Source organism: Wyeomyia smithii, chromosome 3 (genome assembly GCF_029784165.1).
Source record: "Wyeomyia smithii strain HCP4-BCI-WySm-NY-G18 chromosome 3, ASM2978416v1, whole genome shotgun sequence".
Taxonomy (NCBI): domain Eukaryota; kingdom Metazoa; phylum Arthropoda; class Insecta; order Diptera; family Culicidae; genus Wyeomyia; species Wyeomyia smithii.
Window position 1 is genome coordinate 197,891,849 of NC_073696.1, and position 15,553 is coordinate 197,907,401.

Genomic DNA, 15,553 nt, shown 5'->3' on the forward strand with positions numbered 1-15,553 from the left:
TCAGCTGCTAACACCTAGCGTCCGTATGTAACCGGTACGGTTTAGTAATAAAACTGATGGGGTTTGATTGATTGATTTCTTTTGAAGGGACTTTAACCCCAAACGGTCATTCGTCCCTCTGCTTTGCTTGAGGAGAAACAGTCTCTTATATAGCCCAATGACATACGCTGGATGATTGTGGCTTCTCAAACCTGGCGGTGCCAGTGGCAGTGCCACACGCGCTACAGACATGCATACACGCTATAAACATACACACACGCTATATAGCAAACCACACACGCTGGCCACACACCTGATATATTAGGGACACACGCTACATATATTCACTCACGTTATGTGCACACACCCTATATATACATACGCTGGATGATGGTGGCATCTCAAACCGCGGTGCGAGTCTCTTTCAGTTTCGGGTTGTGTTCACCCAACGATATCTGAATCGGATTACCGCTGGTGGGATCCAACTCAGATCGAAGGGAAGCCGAACTGAAAGAGGTAGGAACTGCAGCTAACCACTACCACCGCCGCTGTTGCCCGCTGCTGATCCACTTCGCCTACTGCCATCGGTGTTGATGTCCGCTGCTGCTGCCTGCTGCTAGTAAACTGAACTGACGGTGTGAAATGTTCAAACGGTACCTTTCATACCAAGGCTTCGTCAGTTAGTTAGAAAGAAGGAGGGGCTAAGTCGATAATTAAATGACAAGGAACGTAAATAAGCATCGGAAACAGAAAGTGACAACAACAATAACAACAAAGTCAGATCGTTAGTGTCGACTGTGCTTGGGAAGAGAGATAGTGATTGGCTGCGCGGTATGATTTAGACAATCGATATCAATCACCAATTTTTCAATAGTGTATCTCAAACAATGGTTTGTTTTTGTTACATAAATTAAACCGTAAAAGAATTTCTGATCGATTGATGCCAAAACCTCGAAAACCTGATTATAAATGACTGAAAAATAAGCGCTCAAAGCCTGACCAGTTTTCCCTGGTTTTCCCTGGTTAATTACTAGATTTTCAAATTCAGGTGCCTAACTTCGATATAGACGTTAGTCAACGCCAAAAACGTCTTAGTGGCGAGTACTCATTTGACATGTTTGTTCAAGAATGTATTCAGACAGCGAGTCTTGCTAACGTCAGAGGAAAAAGAAGACGATTATCGTCATAATCTAATGCAAAGTTGAATTTGGTAACCTTATTCCAAGTTAGAGATCGACTCGAATCTGTTTCTCCGTATTTTCAATAGTTTTAGTTATTCCGTACTGTCTAATCGCACTTTGATACTTTTTTGTAATAAGCACAATTTCTTACGATATAGAGTTATTGCTCCTATATTCATCTTATCGCTTTCATTAGTCCAATTTAACGTCAAGTTTGACTATTTCTTCAAAGTAAAAGTATTTTTAATATTAACTCTCAATTAATTCGAGGGGTTAGAAGTTTTAACCTTAAAAAAATTATAAAATTTGAAGGTAAAATGTACAAATAAGAGCCATGAGACGACTTTTAGGAGCGATTCCCCCAATTCGACGATGCAAATAATGTTACAGATAAAAAATGATGCAATAAATTTTGCTTTCAGATTGAATTGAAACTTCTGAAATATGAGTTGCTTAAGTCAAGCATTGATGTTAAAGTACATATATATTTGTTATAGTTTAGGTAAATTTTTGTATGCAGATTTTTATTCTTCTATTTCAAGTTTATTGCTCAGCTATACCGAACCACTTTCCTTCCTGCCAATATCGCCAATTACAATTCCCTGGAGAGATTTCAGCCAGTTTATTTTATGTTTCATTATAAGACGGACTCAATTTGTTAAGAGGAAGTAATCATACCGAGAAACATCATTCCTGCTGCTAATTTGGCCAATTACAATTCCATTATAAAGAACTATTATTTCTTTGGTAAGTTTCATCATAAGCAGGATTTATTTTATCAAGAGGAGGAAACCTTATCGAAAAAGAAGAAAACTATTAAACTGTTAAACGTTCTTCTGAACAGCTTTATTATAACGAGGACTTATTTGATTAGTAGAAAAGTTATTAGAGATACTGTAACCATTTTTAGGACAAATATGACTCTTCACTATCCTATGAGCACAATACTCTTGTGGCTGCAAAATTGTGTATATCTCAAGTCGAACATTTGAAAGTTGATAATCCCTCTGGGGGCACTTATTACGGTCATTTCGCGAATAGCACCGGTCTTATCCATATTGCGAAATCGAAGCTTTGCAACAGCAGGTACTGCTTCACAACTAACGCTTGGCTGTTTCCGAAAAAGGTACACGGTGCGTGGGAAGCCGCTCAATGACGCCAAACCAGTCGGTTTCGGATCAGCCAGTAAGTATAACGTCATTGTTATCGGAATAGTTGATGCTCGCAAAAATCGGGGCGTTAGACTCGTTTTGCCTGTCGACCATCGAATAACAGAACAGGTCGTGCTGTGAGTCTAAAATATGTAGTAAACTAATACGGTTCAAATTAAATAAAGGTAAGTTAGAATTGAACTCCGCATGTTTGTAGTGTTTTGGTAGCGACTGACCTGATCAATGGTTTCGGTCAAATGCGGCGTCAGCTGATTTCGCAAAATAAAACCGGTGGAAATTACCTCATCGCTGCTGTGTTTGCATCTAGACTAGGGATTTGCTTCGATGCGTAGACGACGAACCGGGCTTGTTTTGTGCGATGATGATAAATCTGGGCCGAGAGTCAGTGTTTTATTTTTCGCGACCCAAAGGCGTCGCCTTTTTGGCGGTGGGGTTACCGTTTGGCCTACGTTGAAACGATGAATGAATTTCTGGTTTTTAATGACTTTCGACGGTCTAGTGACAGTGCGGCAGGCAAATTGGAGAGGGAATGATTCGTTTGTGATGAAGGAAAAAAGTTCGTATCGTTGCTGGGAAATGTTTTTTGCACAGTTTTATTTACTACTCAAGTTCAGTTTATACGCGGTATTCGCCATGGTTGGTTCAGAAGTTCGACACAGTTGGAGATGAGATGAAAATGAACTTTTAGTAAGAGTGACCGACTGCAAAGTTTATTGGATGGATGATATAATGTTGGTTAGTGTGATTAAAAGTTATTCTAATTTTACTTGTAAATGAGAAGTTTAGTTGAAATTAATTTGAAGTGTACTTTGAGTTGTAATCGTCTGTTACAATTATTCGTTTACATTAACGTTATTGTTATCTAATTGAGGTCAGTCGTACGCTATTGTTTACTTTCGGGAAGTGCGGTGTGAGATACTTGAGGAATTTGCCATGAAAAAACTTCATGCTTTACAGTTTTGTTGTTTCTATCTACAGTTTATTTTACTCGGAAGCAACGTAAATACAAAAGAGTATTTGCGAGACACGACACAACACTTTTCATTCTTACAATGAAGTTTAGTCAGTTCGACAACATGCGCCAAAACGAAATAGAAAAAAATCTTAAATATGTATTGTCAGTTTTTGGATTAGGTTTACCGTTGCCCCCAAAGTGACTGGTTAGAAATGTGTATCGATACCGAGCTACAATAGGTTGTGACTGATAGTGGTAGAAAAGACCACCATACGAAAAGACATAAAAGAATTCATATTATCAGTTTTTTATTTTCTTCAATAGTAATTCCCTCGTTTGGAATATTTCAAATATATGATGTGCAAGTTCAGTTCAACGATACATCCTATCATAAAAAACCGTGTAATCAAAAAATCCGCGTAAAGTAAACCACCAAAAAGAATTTAAAAAACACGAGAAAACATGAGACGCTCTACGATCAGTATTTAAAATTGTTCTCTTTGACGGTCATGTCGGAGGGTTTTTTGACTGAGTCTTTTACTCACTTAGAGACTTAGACGGTTTTGGTTTTTAATTTGCGTTAATTCGAAAATCTGCGATTTTTTTTTAATTAACGCGGTATCGCATTCAAAAATCTGCGTGAGAAAACCTCGTAGAAAATCCTTCTAAAAACCTGATTAAGTGAAAAACTGATTTATCCTTTTTCGTTCAAAAATAGAATAATCTTCAGTATATTCACTTCTACTTTTGCAGATATATATAATTTTACTCAGTTCACTGTTCAAAACGTACTCCGCGGCTCCCTTCACATTCCCGGACGATAGCCGGTCGAGCCAAAATCGAAGTCAGCAAATTTCCTCACGACAGGACGAGTTCGAAGGACGCAGCTTGCGGGGAGGCTACAGTCAAGACAAACGGCCCGATTACAGCCGGTATAGTGTTTACGAGCACGAATACGAGGATCTGCGCAGGTCAACTACGACGGTGCGACCGTATCTAACAACAACAACAGCACGAACGACTCTCCGAGGACAACTGAACTACAGCCGACGGCCAAACGCCTATTTCAACCGATTGCCACCACCGAAAAATGACGAACCGATCGACGCGGAACCAGAAGACGATTACAGCGACGAAAACGTCATTGATGCCCTGGATCCGGTAACATCGAACCCGGTAGCCTCCGCGGATTATAGTAACACTAACTATGGAAGCAAACCTACGGTTTTCAGCAATAATTTCTACGATTTGAACCACAAATTCTTTGGGCTGGGAAATATTTTCGGAGAGGATCGTCGCAAACACAAGTTTAAATTTAAACGACGGAAACCGGGTCAACCTTGCATTCCGTACGATTTCTATAATAGATATCGAAGTGCCGACCCGAAAACATTAATTCCTCCCCTGAACCTGGTACTAGCGGACGTAAACTATTACTCACCGTCAAACAACTATAACAGTGGTCATGGGGTTGGAGGATCCGACACGCCCACCAACGGCCAGGGAGCTATTTTCCACAATAACTTCTACGACGCCGTCGGTGGCTATCCATGCGTGGGGACCGTAAGTTCCGGCCACAAACCGCACAAACCGCACAAACCGCATGGCGGACCGCTTGGGTTCTTCGGACAGGGAGGACTATTCGACTGGGCACCCTCCGCGGATGCGGTCCAGAGTGATACCGGGGTAGGGGGCACGTCCAACCGGCCGACTGTGGTTTTTAATCTGAACGATGCTATCGATACGGTGGTATGACTTTGTGCTTGCTAGGTTACGAATTTGAAATTCTAGAAAAGCTTTCAATTTCAGGCAACGAATTGGAAACCAGGAGAAAGCTTTCAGAACATGATGAAGGTGATTGCTGAATTCATCACATCGGTAGCCGGAGGAGCTCCCGTTGCTGCTAGTGAGGTTGTTGGCGATACTGTCGACACAGTGCGCAAAGTTAACCGAGAGTTTGTAAGTTTGTTTACATGAAATACAGTGAATGAGAAATTTTAAAAAAAGGTTGTTTCATTTTCTTATACCAAGTATTACGGAAATTGAAAGATTTTGCCTTTCTTCAATACAATGTAGACTTGCATTTTCAATTATTTAAAAAAGCATCAATTTCACATCAAAATAAAATTATCTTCTCAGTGTTTCAGTGTTACGTTGCTTTCATAGACTCTTCCATTATTTTTTTCTTCATGTGTAAATGAAATGCAGAAATATTACGAGAACGTAGCACTATTTGATTAGTAGAAGTTATAACCGATTACCAAATTCAGTTAATTTTTTGTGCAGCCATTAATGAGGTCAGTCATATAGACTGCAATTTGTTTCTCGTTAAATATCAGCTGCCGAATTAAAGCAGCGATCAGAAGCATACAGCACCCACTTATCGATTGCTATCGACAAGCTGAAGACAAATTGCTATTTATATTACCTTTTATCTTGCAGCTGCAACACGATTCGTCATACATTGTTTGAAAAACTTGCGTCACTTGTTTCAGTGTGTTACGATACATTCCGTGCCGGAAGAGTAAATCCGTTCAGGTGCTACTGCTTGGCTACGCCAAGACGCCAAAGCCATCGAATGTTTGTGACTAGCACTCAGCGCCAATGTTTTCGATAGCCGCACGCACGCAGCTACAACCGATTCAATCACAATTGCCGCCAACCAGTGCGGACACGAGATGCCATCAGACAGGACCGTTGTTCCCTGGAACGAGACATTGGCTGGACGCTGACCTGCAAGGCCAGCCAGTACGAAACAATAATGGTTTGTATTGGTCTTTTCGAAGGTCGGAAGATAACAGTGTATGCTGTCGTAACGAGCTTTCCACGTATTTCTCTTTCCGTAGCTGCTTCTGGCGATTCTCGTTGGCGGCTTTGCGGCAGGGGCCGCCAAAACTGCTAAAGTTTCGTGGCCAGCGCTGGAGATAAAATCTGCCAACTACTTCGAACCACTGATGAGCTCCTTCTCGAAGTTTCCGTTTCATGACATCTACGAGACGGTGCCCACACCGGAAGCGCTTCCTTTTCAACAACGCAACCCGGCACCAAAAAGCTTTCGCGAGTGGTCCAAACAGTTGGCGCTGGACACATTCGATGACACCGAAGAAGACAGAGCCCGTTTGTGCGAGTTTCTAGCGCTGTTTCCAATCGGTCGGGAAGAGAAGTTTGCTGGCAGAAGGAGATTTCTTCCGTTGAAATTAAGACGGTTACTGAAGTACTGCAGAAATTAACAGGCTTCAAACCGTGTCAGTTTGTTTGAGAATAGGCTGTTTACGGCAATGAGATGTAGGAGCGCTAGTGTGCTACCGACTTGAATGCAACATTGAGTGAAAGTGTATCGTTTAAGCAGATGATTCATAAATGATTTTTGCTTGTTTGGATAGTTATACATCAACGAATTTCCTAACATTTGCGCAAATATTCAATTGGGTTGTTAAATTATATCTCTAATTACACTATTCAATCCATTTGTTTTTGTTGGTGATACATTGAAACGACAGAGATGGTACACTATACAGTATTCCGGAATAATAGAGCGTACTCTTTTCTAACGGTAGTAGTGAGTATAGTTCAATTTAGTAGAACGTCAAAAGGAGACATGATCGTGATAACATTGATAACAAATGTCCAATTGCTTAGCAAAATTAGTCTGGGAATCAAGCACTGTTATGTAAGTTCTCGAGCGGATAACTGAGCTTATTTTGCAAAAAATTCAAACAATTATTGTGTAAGACCTTCGGTATTTTTTACTAAATTTGCTATCAAAAATATGTGCTGCCGTTCTTATTAAGAAAACCTAAATTAATCCACCTAGCGGTCAGACCCAGCCTTTCTCGTTCAATTTTTTATTTGTAAAATTAGATTTACATGAACGCTTCAAACCAATAAATGTATGTTAAATATAAAAATGCAGTCAGGTCTGTCTGTCTGTCTGATCTATATAGGCCCGAAAACTACCGAACCGATCGACGTGAAAATTTGTATGTAGGGGTTTTTGGTGCCGATGAAGGTTCCTATGATAGTTTGAGACCCCTCCCTCTTCTGGAAGGGAGGGGTCCCATACAAATGAAACATAAATTTCTGCACAACTCAAGAACAAACCAAGCAAATGAAAACGAATTTGGCATGTGGATGTTTTAAGGGGTAACTAATATGTCCATAATAGTTGGATGAAACACAAATTTGTGCACATCTCGAGAACTAATCAACCAAATGGAACAAAATTTGGCAGGTAAATGTTTTTAGTGGTAACAAATATGTACATAATGGTTTGAAACCCGACTCCCTCTTCTATAAGGAAGGGATCCCATGAAAATGAAACACAAATTTCGCACAGCTCAAGAACCAATCCAGAAAATACAACCAAATTTGGTATGTGAATGTTTTTAGAGGTAACAAATATGTCCATAATGGTTTGACGCCCCTCCCTCTTCTGGAAGCACATGTTTCTTCACAAATTTCTGCACATCTCGCGAACTAATCAACTAAATGGAACCATATTGGCAGGTGAATGTTTTTAGTGGTAACAAATATGTTCCATAATCGACCTCAGACAACATTTTGGATTGTAAGATGGCAACTTCCGGTTTCTGGAAAACAGCAGAAAATGACCAAGTACCACCCAATATGAGTTTTTCTTTAACCAGTATGCCGTTCAAATCCAGAAATTGTCTCCAAATGCCATTATGAAATCCAAAATGGCGACTTCCGGTGTCGGAAAAACAGCGGCAAATGACCAAATACCACCAAATATGGGTGTTTCCGGAACCGTAATTATGCACTGGAGCCACAAATCGACTGCAGACAACATATTGAATTGTAAGATGGCAACTTCCAGTTTCTGGAAAACAACCTGAAATGGACGATTCCCATTAAATATATATTAACAAATTTGTTCTATAATCGACCTCAGGCAACATTTTGGACGATTCCCATTAAATATGAGTATCTCCGGAACCAGAAAGATGGACAGAAGCTAAAAATTGATCACAGACACAATCTTGAATTTTAAGATGGTGACTTCCGGTGTCTGGCAAACAGCCGGAAATGACCAAATACCAGTCAATATGAATGTTTTCGAAACCAGAATTACGCCCAGATGACAGAAATTGATTTCACAGGCAATTTTAAAGTCCAAATGACGACTTTCGGCTTCTGAAAAACAGGCCAAAGTGACCAAATATCACCCAATATGAGTTTTTCTTTAACCAGTATCCTAAATACCATTTTGAAATCCAAGATGGCGACTACCGGTTTGTGAAAAACAGCCTAAAATAAACAAATACTATCCAATATGAGTATCTCTGGAACAAGAATGATGCAAGGAGCTAACAATTGACCTCAGGCACCATTTTGAATTGCTAAATGGCAACTTATAGGCAACAGTCGGAAATGACCGAAAAATATTCAATGTGGATATTTCCGTAAACGTGATGATGCATAAAAACCAAACATTGACCCTGGACACTATTTTGAATTTGAAGACGACCACTTTAAGTTTCTGGAAAACAACCAAAAATACCTCCCAATATGGGTATTTCCGGTGTCAGATTGATGCCAGAAAGTCTGCTGATAATGACAGAATACCACCCAGTATGAATATATTCAGAATTAAGGCGATGTACAGAAGCCAAAAGACGAGGATGTTGTCATGAGAATAGAGAATAGAATATGAGAATAATTAACCGCCCGCGGTTGCTACTCCGTTATTGCCAGATCAGCTGTAATTACACAGAGAACCAATAGATGATGCTTGAGATTAACATTCATCCTCAATGTGTAAAAACTGGTGACCTTAATCTTTATATTAGGCAATACCAGCGCCGGCCGCATCCGAATGCAGGTCAAAGAAGGAGTGTGTATAGGAATATGTTGACGTGATACTCGCTTTATTGGAAGCCGAGAACACCTCTGCACTTCCACGAGAAATCACTGGGATGTTGGAGAAAAGGGTAAGGTTTGCAGCAGATTTCGTTTTGGTAAACGATGCGCTGAGTTCTAATACCGGGTTCATAATACCAAATATCGTGCGTACGAGTTCCTTATATCTTTTACGGAAATCATAACGCGATCCCAACTCATTCCGGTTGATGATGTAACACCGCAAAAATAAAGCGCACGCAAGGATACCGGACCTATAACCTAATCAAGACAGACTCAAATATTCGAAAATCTGTTTATGAAGTCATTATGCAACTACCGAAACGTATCTCCCATTGATTTATCTCAGCTGACTACACAGTGTTACGAAGCAACCATATACGCATTAACCAAAAACAAGAAAAAAGTAAATATATAGGCCCTCAACACATACTGCAAGCGGTCAGCAAGAGAACTTCAAAAACGGCCTATTTGCTTGGCCATCGCCGTTTGAAACGAACGAAAAAAGAAAGAAAAAGAAAAAAAAAGGATGTGTGCGTTGACAGACGAGTCGCGTATAATCCTGATATTAATTGCAAATAATTGCGATATTTGGTGGCGATTAATTACGATGTTTTGTCGCGATTAATTATTTACGATATTTATCGAACGAACGGAACCTACTCCGAATCACTGCGTGCTGGAATAGAACCTACGGGTGGACAGTCTGCGAATAAATGGTTTGGTACACCTCGGAAGTCACAACACACCGAAAATCCATATTCGAGCAAAGCTCACCTGGGCCGAAAACACGTTTACCTCGGAAAGTTATGCGCGACCGCTCTATTCCCTCTTACCGACGCATACGCGGAGACACGGTATTTCGCGTTGATTACCACTTACTTCTTGAATAATAAAGCGAAGATACCTACTGAGTATGAAAAACTGGCAAAGATTCATGCATTCATAGCTAGAAAATTTAAAAAAATGCAAATATGCATATCTAACAAGACTGAGTACTAATTAGATTCAACAAAATGCCAAAATAATCGCAATCAAAATTTATTTGCCATGCTAACCGACAAGATTTCTACTTAATTAAATTAAAAATTGTCTATGTGTTTCAGTATTTACTCAAAAGCTAGAAAAATCATAAAACAAGGGCATAAAACTGCTCAAAATGAAAGCAGAGAAAAAAAACAAAAAAAAAAACATTGGTTCCCTTTTGCCATGCAAATCAAACAAAAAACACAGGCAAAACGTCACCAACACCAACCCGGTGGCATCGGTCTTGTTTCCTGAAGCTGCCGTGAAAGACAGTGGCGCTAGTCTCATTTATGTTCTTGAAGGTTTGTTCACACAGCAGTGTAAGCGTGACGAGCAAAGCATAATATATGTTGTAGAGAGTTATGCGGCTTGAATCAATTTAAATATTTAAAAATAGCTTGGCTTAGCTTTGTTAATTTGAAACACACAGGCATTGATACGCTTTCTCTTCTACACATACATTGAGATGGTATTCTTTAAGTCATCGCACGTTTGCCAGCTACCTGCAAGAAACACCGCCATTCGCAATCGGCAAGAGCAAACGTTGTGTACATTCTATAACAATGCAACGCATTTATTTTTTGTTTTATCAAGTAAACCTCTCGACGTTATGTGTGATAAACATATCATCCGAAAACAACACGTAAGTACACTGCCGCTGAACACCGACACTGTGTGCACGTATGAACAATGCTTTTTTTCTTGTTTCGATGAATCAGCTGTCAAATTGCATGTAAAATTGATCCAGTGATCCAGCTAATTCTGGCTTCACTTATGTTGTACGTAAACGTCAGTGATGCCACCGGGTTGACCAACACTAATACTCATCCTTTAATTCCCGCGTCCTCTCTGAACTATCATGCTAGTGCGAGAAAGTGCCGCACGCAAGAGCAACGGTCATCCTGCACTCGCACTTCTCTCGCTTTTCCTTGTTCACCTTGCACTTACTCACACACACACTTATGACAAGGCAAGGGCTAGCGGGAAACGTGCTCCGTCACCGAAAAAGAAATGCAGCTCTCACAAATTAACCACAAAATTGCACGAATCTTTCACGGATTTCAACATTGACGTCACTCTCACCGATAATACGAAACCGCCACATTTCGTATTACCTTTTACTCCACCCTTTGCACTTAAAATATAACGATTACGCGACGGGAAGGCTAAATAATATACGTCGACATTATTGCACTATCCCCAACCGTACTCGACAATCCTCGGAACACTTCATCGCGATTCAAATCAAACACTCGGAATTCACACAAAAAACAACAGCGGCCTTCATTCAATAAACGTAGACACATCACTTTTCCAGATAGAAAATATATAACTTATAAAAACTTGAAAAAATGATGAAAAATTCTGACGAGAAACATTTTCACGTCCGTTCTTGATCACAGCTTGCTTCGATCCCAAAAGACGAGGATGTTGTCATTTCGATAAAACCAATCATTTCAAACGATTTGTTATTTGACTTTGATCATATCCTATGACCGATTCGTCGTGCATTTGCAGACTTCAAACAAACCGCAAGGAATCAATGAACTTGGAACGTTCAAATAGTACGACACCACATTTAAATTATGTTGAGGCCACATATATTGATCAAAGCAGGTATAGTTTTAAATAGTCTTTGAATTTCTCTTCTTTCCATAACTTTTGAGCCACATATCAAATTGTTATGAAGTTAGTTATTTGTAAGTTTGAGAGATGACTTGTTCGTATGACATTAGTTATGTTCAAATAAGTCATGTAATCTTTGAGATATTAGACTTTCGTTGTTTTATTAACAATTCAATACATAACGGTTATAATCAAATGAAATGGGAACGTATAGGGCTGCCAAACTTTGAAACCACGTGTTCAATCATAATTCATCAGTTAACTCTTAACTAGCCCACTCATCTGATAATAATGATCAAATCGGTTGAGTAGTTTCTGAGATAATGAAGGTTCGTGATTTTCACAAGTCGGCACGTTACAAATGAAGTTACAGTTCGATTACAGTAAAATTCAATAGGGTCTTCTGAGGCAGCTAGACCATTCATTTGACACTAATTTTGTGGAAATCGGGTCGGCCATCTCTGAGAAAAGTGAGTGAGTCCAAGTAGTCTTCGGAATATGTTCCTTTTCATAGCTGGATTTAACATTTTTAAGCATAACAGGCAAAGTGATAGTCCGATTGCAAAACAAATCAATAGGGTCTTATGGGGCAACAAGACCTTACATTTGACACTGATTTTATGAAAATCGGTTCAGCCATCTCTGAGAAACATGAGTGAGATTAAACAGTCTTCAGAACACGTTTCTCTTCATAACTTTTGAACCACAAGTTCAATCTTTATGAAATTCAAAACTTAAGGGTTGTCTAGGTAGCCCGTTCTTTTGAGACCAACTTAGTTCAAATCGGTTGTGTAGTTTCTGAGATATTGATGTTTCATGATTTTCACATTTTTGAACATAACCTCTAAACTAATAATCCGATTACAATAAAATTCAATTGTGTCTTATGGGGCACCAAGACCTTTCATTTGCAATTATTTTCATGAAAATCGGTCCTGCCATCTCTGATAAAAGTGAGTGAGAATAAAAATCTGCACACACACACACATACACACACACACATACAGAAAATGCTCAGCTCGTCGAGTTGAGTCGAGTGATATATGCCATTCGGCCCTTTGGAGCACTTTTATACTTTCGGTTTTGCAAGTGATTGCTATACCTTTCTAGGAGAAAGGCAAAAATGCTTTCGACTTTTAACAACTTAATATTAAACCGTATTATATTTGATACCAAATATAAACGAAAAGAAACGGAAATTCACGGTGCTCCCACAGACTGTTATTATAAAACCAAATGCACCAAAGAATCTGAGTACACCATTCGATTCGTTATGACGTCCAGAATCTCTGGTCAAAATTTCAAAATCATCGTACGGTACATTTTTGAGTAATCCCCTTTTGAAGGTCGATAAGTACAAACAAGTGATATGAAACCGCCGAAATACTTATTGTAAAGCACGTTTTTCAACCACCATTATATGAAATAACTTCCAAAATAGCTTTTACACATTCCAAGGGTTATATTTCAAGACATTAACAATTGGTGGAAAGATTTATTTGAAAATCCCACAGTGCACAGTGGTCTAAATTCGACAAATTATAATCGTTCTAGATTTGACTGTGAAAAATTGGTTTTTTGTACTCAATGTCTTCAGCAAAATTGTTTCATAGAACAAAGCCTTACTTTTTGCGTTTTCGGTTTTTCGATCAATCCACCCAACATTTAGATGAAAAAAATATTTTTTCAAATTTTCAATATATCAGATTGCTTCCTTCAGTAAAGTTGTGGAAAATTTCAAAAGAAAAACAATTGCTGAATACTATGATGCCCTATCTGTACGTTGGACACGACAAAATAGAGTTTTTTGTGGAACACTCCTCCTTAAAATCAGTTTTTTGTCTAAAATTTTGTCTGTGATAATGGTCTGTGGGAGCACCGTGAAATATTTTATTCGTTACCTTAAGGTATTATTTTATTAGATTAGTAAATATTTTAGGAGAATAGAAGACATCAACGAAACGTCAACTAGAAAAATTATCTATGATTCCAACTGCTGCTGAATCTGTAATTGTATAATGCGATGTTCTTAGATATTGAATTCTATCTTAGTTGATATAATTCTATTTTAGAAATACATTAAAAAAAATTCATATTCACTGCTACACTGAACACTGAACTCCTAAGTTTATTATTCAACAATCGACCAAAATCAATAGACTATCGCTAAGGGTTTAGGTTACAATTAGAATCCAAGCGATTCAAGTGAATTCCTTCAACCAAAAACATCGAATAAAAATGACTGGCGACTCTGGGCTGATCCACAATGGAAACTTCATATAAAGGCTGTCCAAGCAAAAAAAGTGTCGATAAATGCGTCAAAAATATGGTATTTACATAATTTTGGGGTGCTGAACACGAATCTGGCATCCATTTTTGTTTTGGGGCTGTCCATAAGCTCGTGACCTAATTTTTAATGATTTTTGGCACTTTCCCACTCTACTTTTTTTATTAAATAGAATTATATGATCTTTAGCCACAACCAACGCCACAGGAAATTCTCCTTGCTGAAAAAGATTACATAGGTTTTGCACGACCCCTCAAATCAACCAATTATTCTTTTTCTTTAAAATTTAAACAACATAGGTAATACAAAGTAATTACAAATCAAAACGATCATCATCTTCTTCTTCAACATCATCATCTTCCTTTTCTTTTGTCTTCTTTATAACTGTGATCAAATTCATCATCAGCTTTCCCTGATTCAACAATTGTTTTCTTTAACAGAAATATTGCCTTATTTGGAGGTTTTTACGGGTATTTTTCAGCTTTCCAAAACAAGTGTTAACAAAAGGATCTACGAAATAAGAAGATAATTGAATGTATCATGATTAGTATTTTTTAGACTATTTTTGCGAGTGACATGTTCTCGGGCATATATAATTATTTATTATTCTTCTCTCGGGTCTCTTCAGTCATCCTTCCTAGAGATAGTGTTGCGGTTTGATTAATATTACTGCTCCGATACATCGATTTGATCTAACCTGATTTTTTTCTTGGTAGTTTCATACTGTATTTTGAACTCAGATTTTCGTCAGCGCTCGATTCCCAGCCTATATAAAATATAGATAATGCACTCAGAACGTATCGAACCATGAAGCGAAGATATTCCGTAATTCAAATAATTTGCATTTGCATCAATCATTGTAGGAAACATTGACAACACGTATTTTTACAACTTTTTATTGATAAATTTCGTGATTTTGCCAAAATTTATATTTTAACCTTTAAGGATTAATGTCGACATCGCAAATCTTCATCAGTGGAGTATGTGTTAGATTAAATTTAATCCTAGCTAAAATTTCAATTAAATAAAAAAACAATGAAAAAATCTCCTATAGCTTTTTTTACTAAAGCGACAATTTGCGCAGTTTCGCCCTACAACGAACAGTATGCATTTAAAAGCTCACGTTTTCACCTAAATTTTGGATTTAGGCACAGCCGTGGCAAACTGCGGCTACAAAACTCTTAAGCTGCTTTTTTTTCCCAGTCGGTACCACGTGGCCACGCGTGGATAGGAGTTGCTGTGCATTATGCTTTGGACCACACTGGGGTCTATTTTATGCCAACTACTATGGGTGTACTGCTTGTTCGCACTGCCTAGCCGTGCTAGTCGCTATCCAGAACTAATATAATTGGTTTGGGTAGAAGCATGCCAAATAGTACCATCCCGGTTTACTAGGTATATAATTCTGTCAACCGTACTAGGGAAAGCAAGCATTACCGTTTTATCA

General features: G+C 38.6%; 1 protein-coding gene across 1 annotated transcript; it reads left to right on the forward strand.

Annotated features, from left to right (window-relative positions):
* Positions 1-2,568: 2,568 nt before the first annotated feature.
* On the forward strand, positions 2,569-5,273 carry LOC129730079 (uncharacterized). The gene is made up of 3 exons (XM_055689104.1): positions 2,569-3,067; positions 4,041-5,036; positions 5,097-5,273. Exons 1-3 carry the CDS (start codon positions 3,050-3,052, stop codon positions 5,262-5,264), a joined length of 1,182 nt encoding a protein of 393 aa, XP_055545079.1. The 5' UTR covers positions 2,569-3,049; the 3' UTR covers positions 5,265-5,273.
* Positions 5,274-15,553: the final 10,280 nt, after the last annotated feature.

Coding starts and splice junctions, on each gene's coding strand:
- LOC129730079 (XM_055689104.1), top strand. Junction 5,037..5,096: donor ACGATGCTATCGATACGGTG/GTATGACTTTGT, acceptor TTTCAATTTCAG/GCAACGAATTGGAAACCAGG.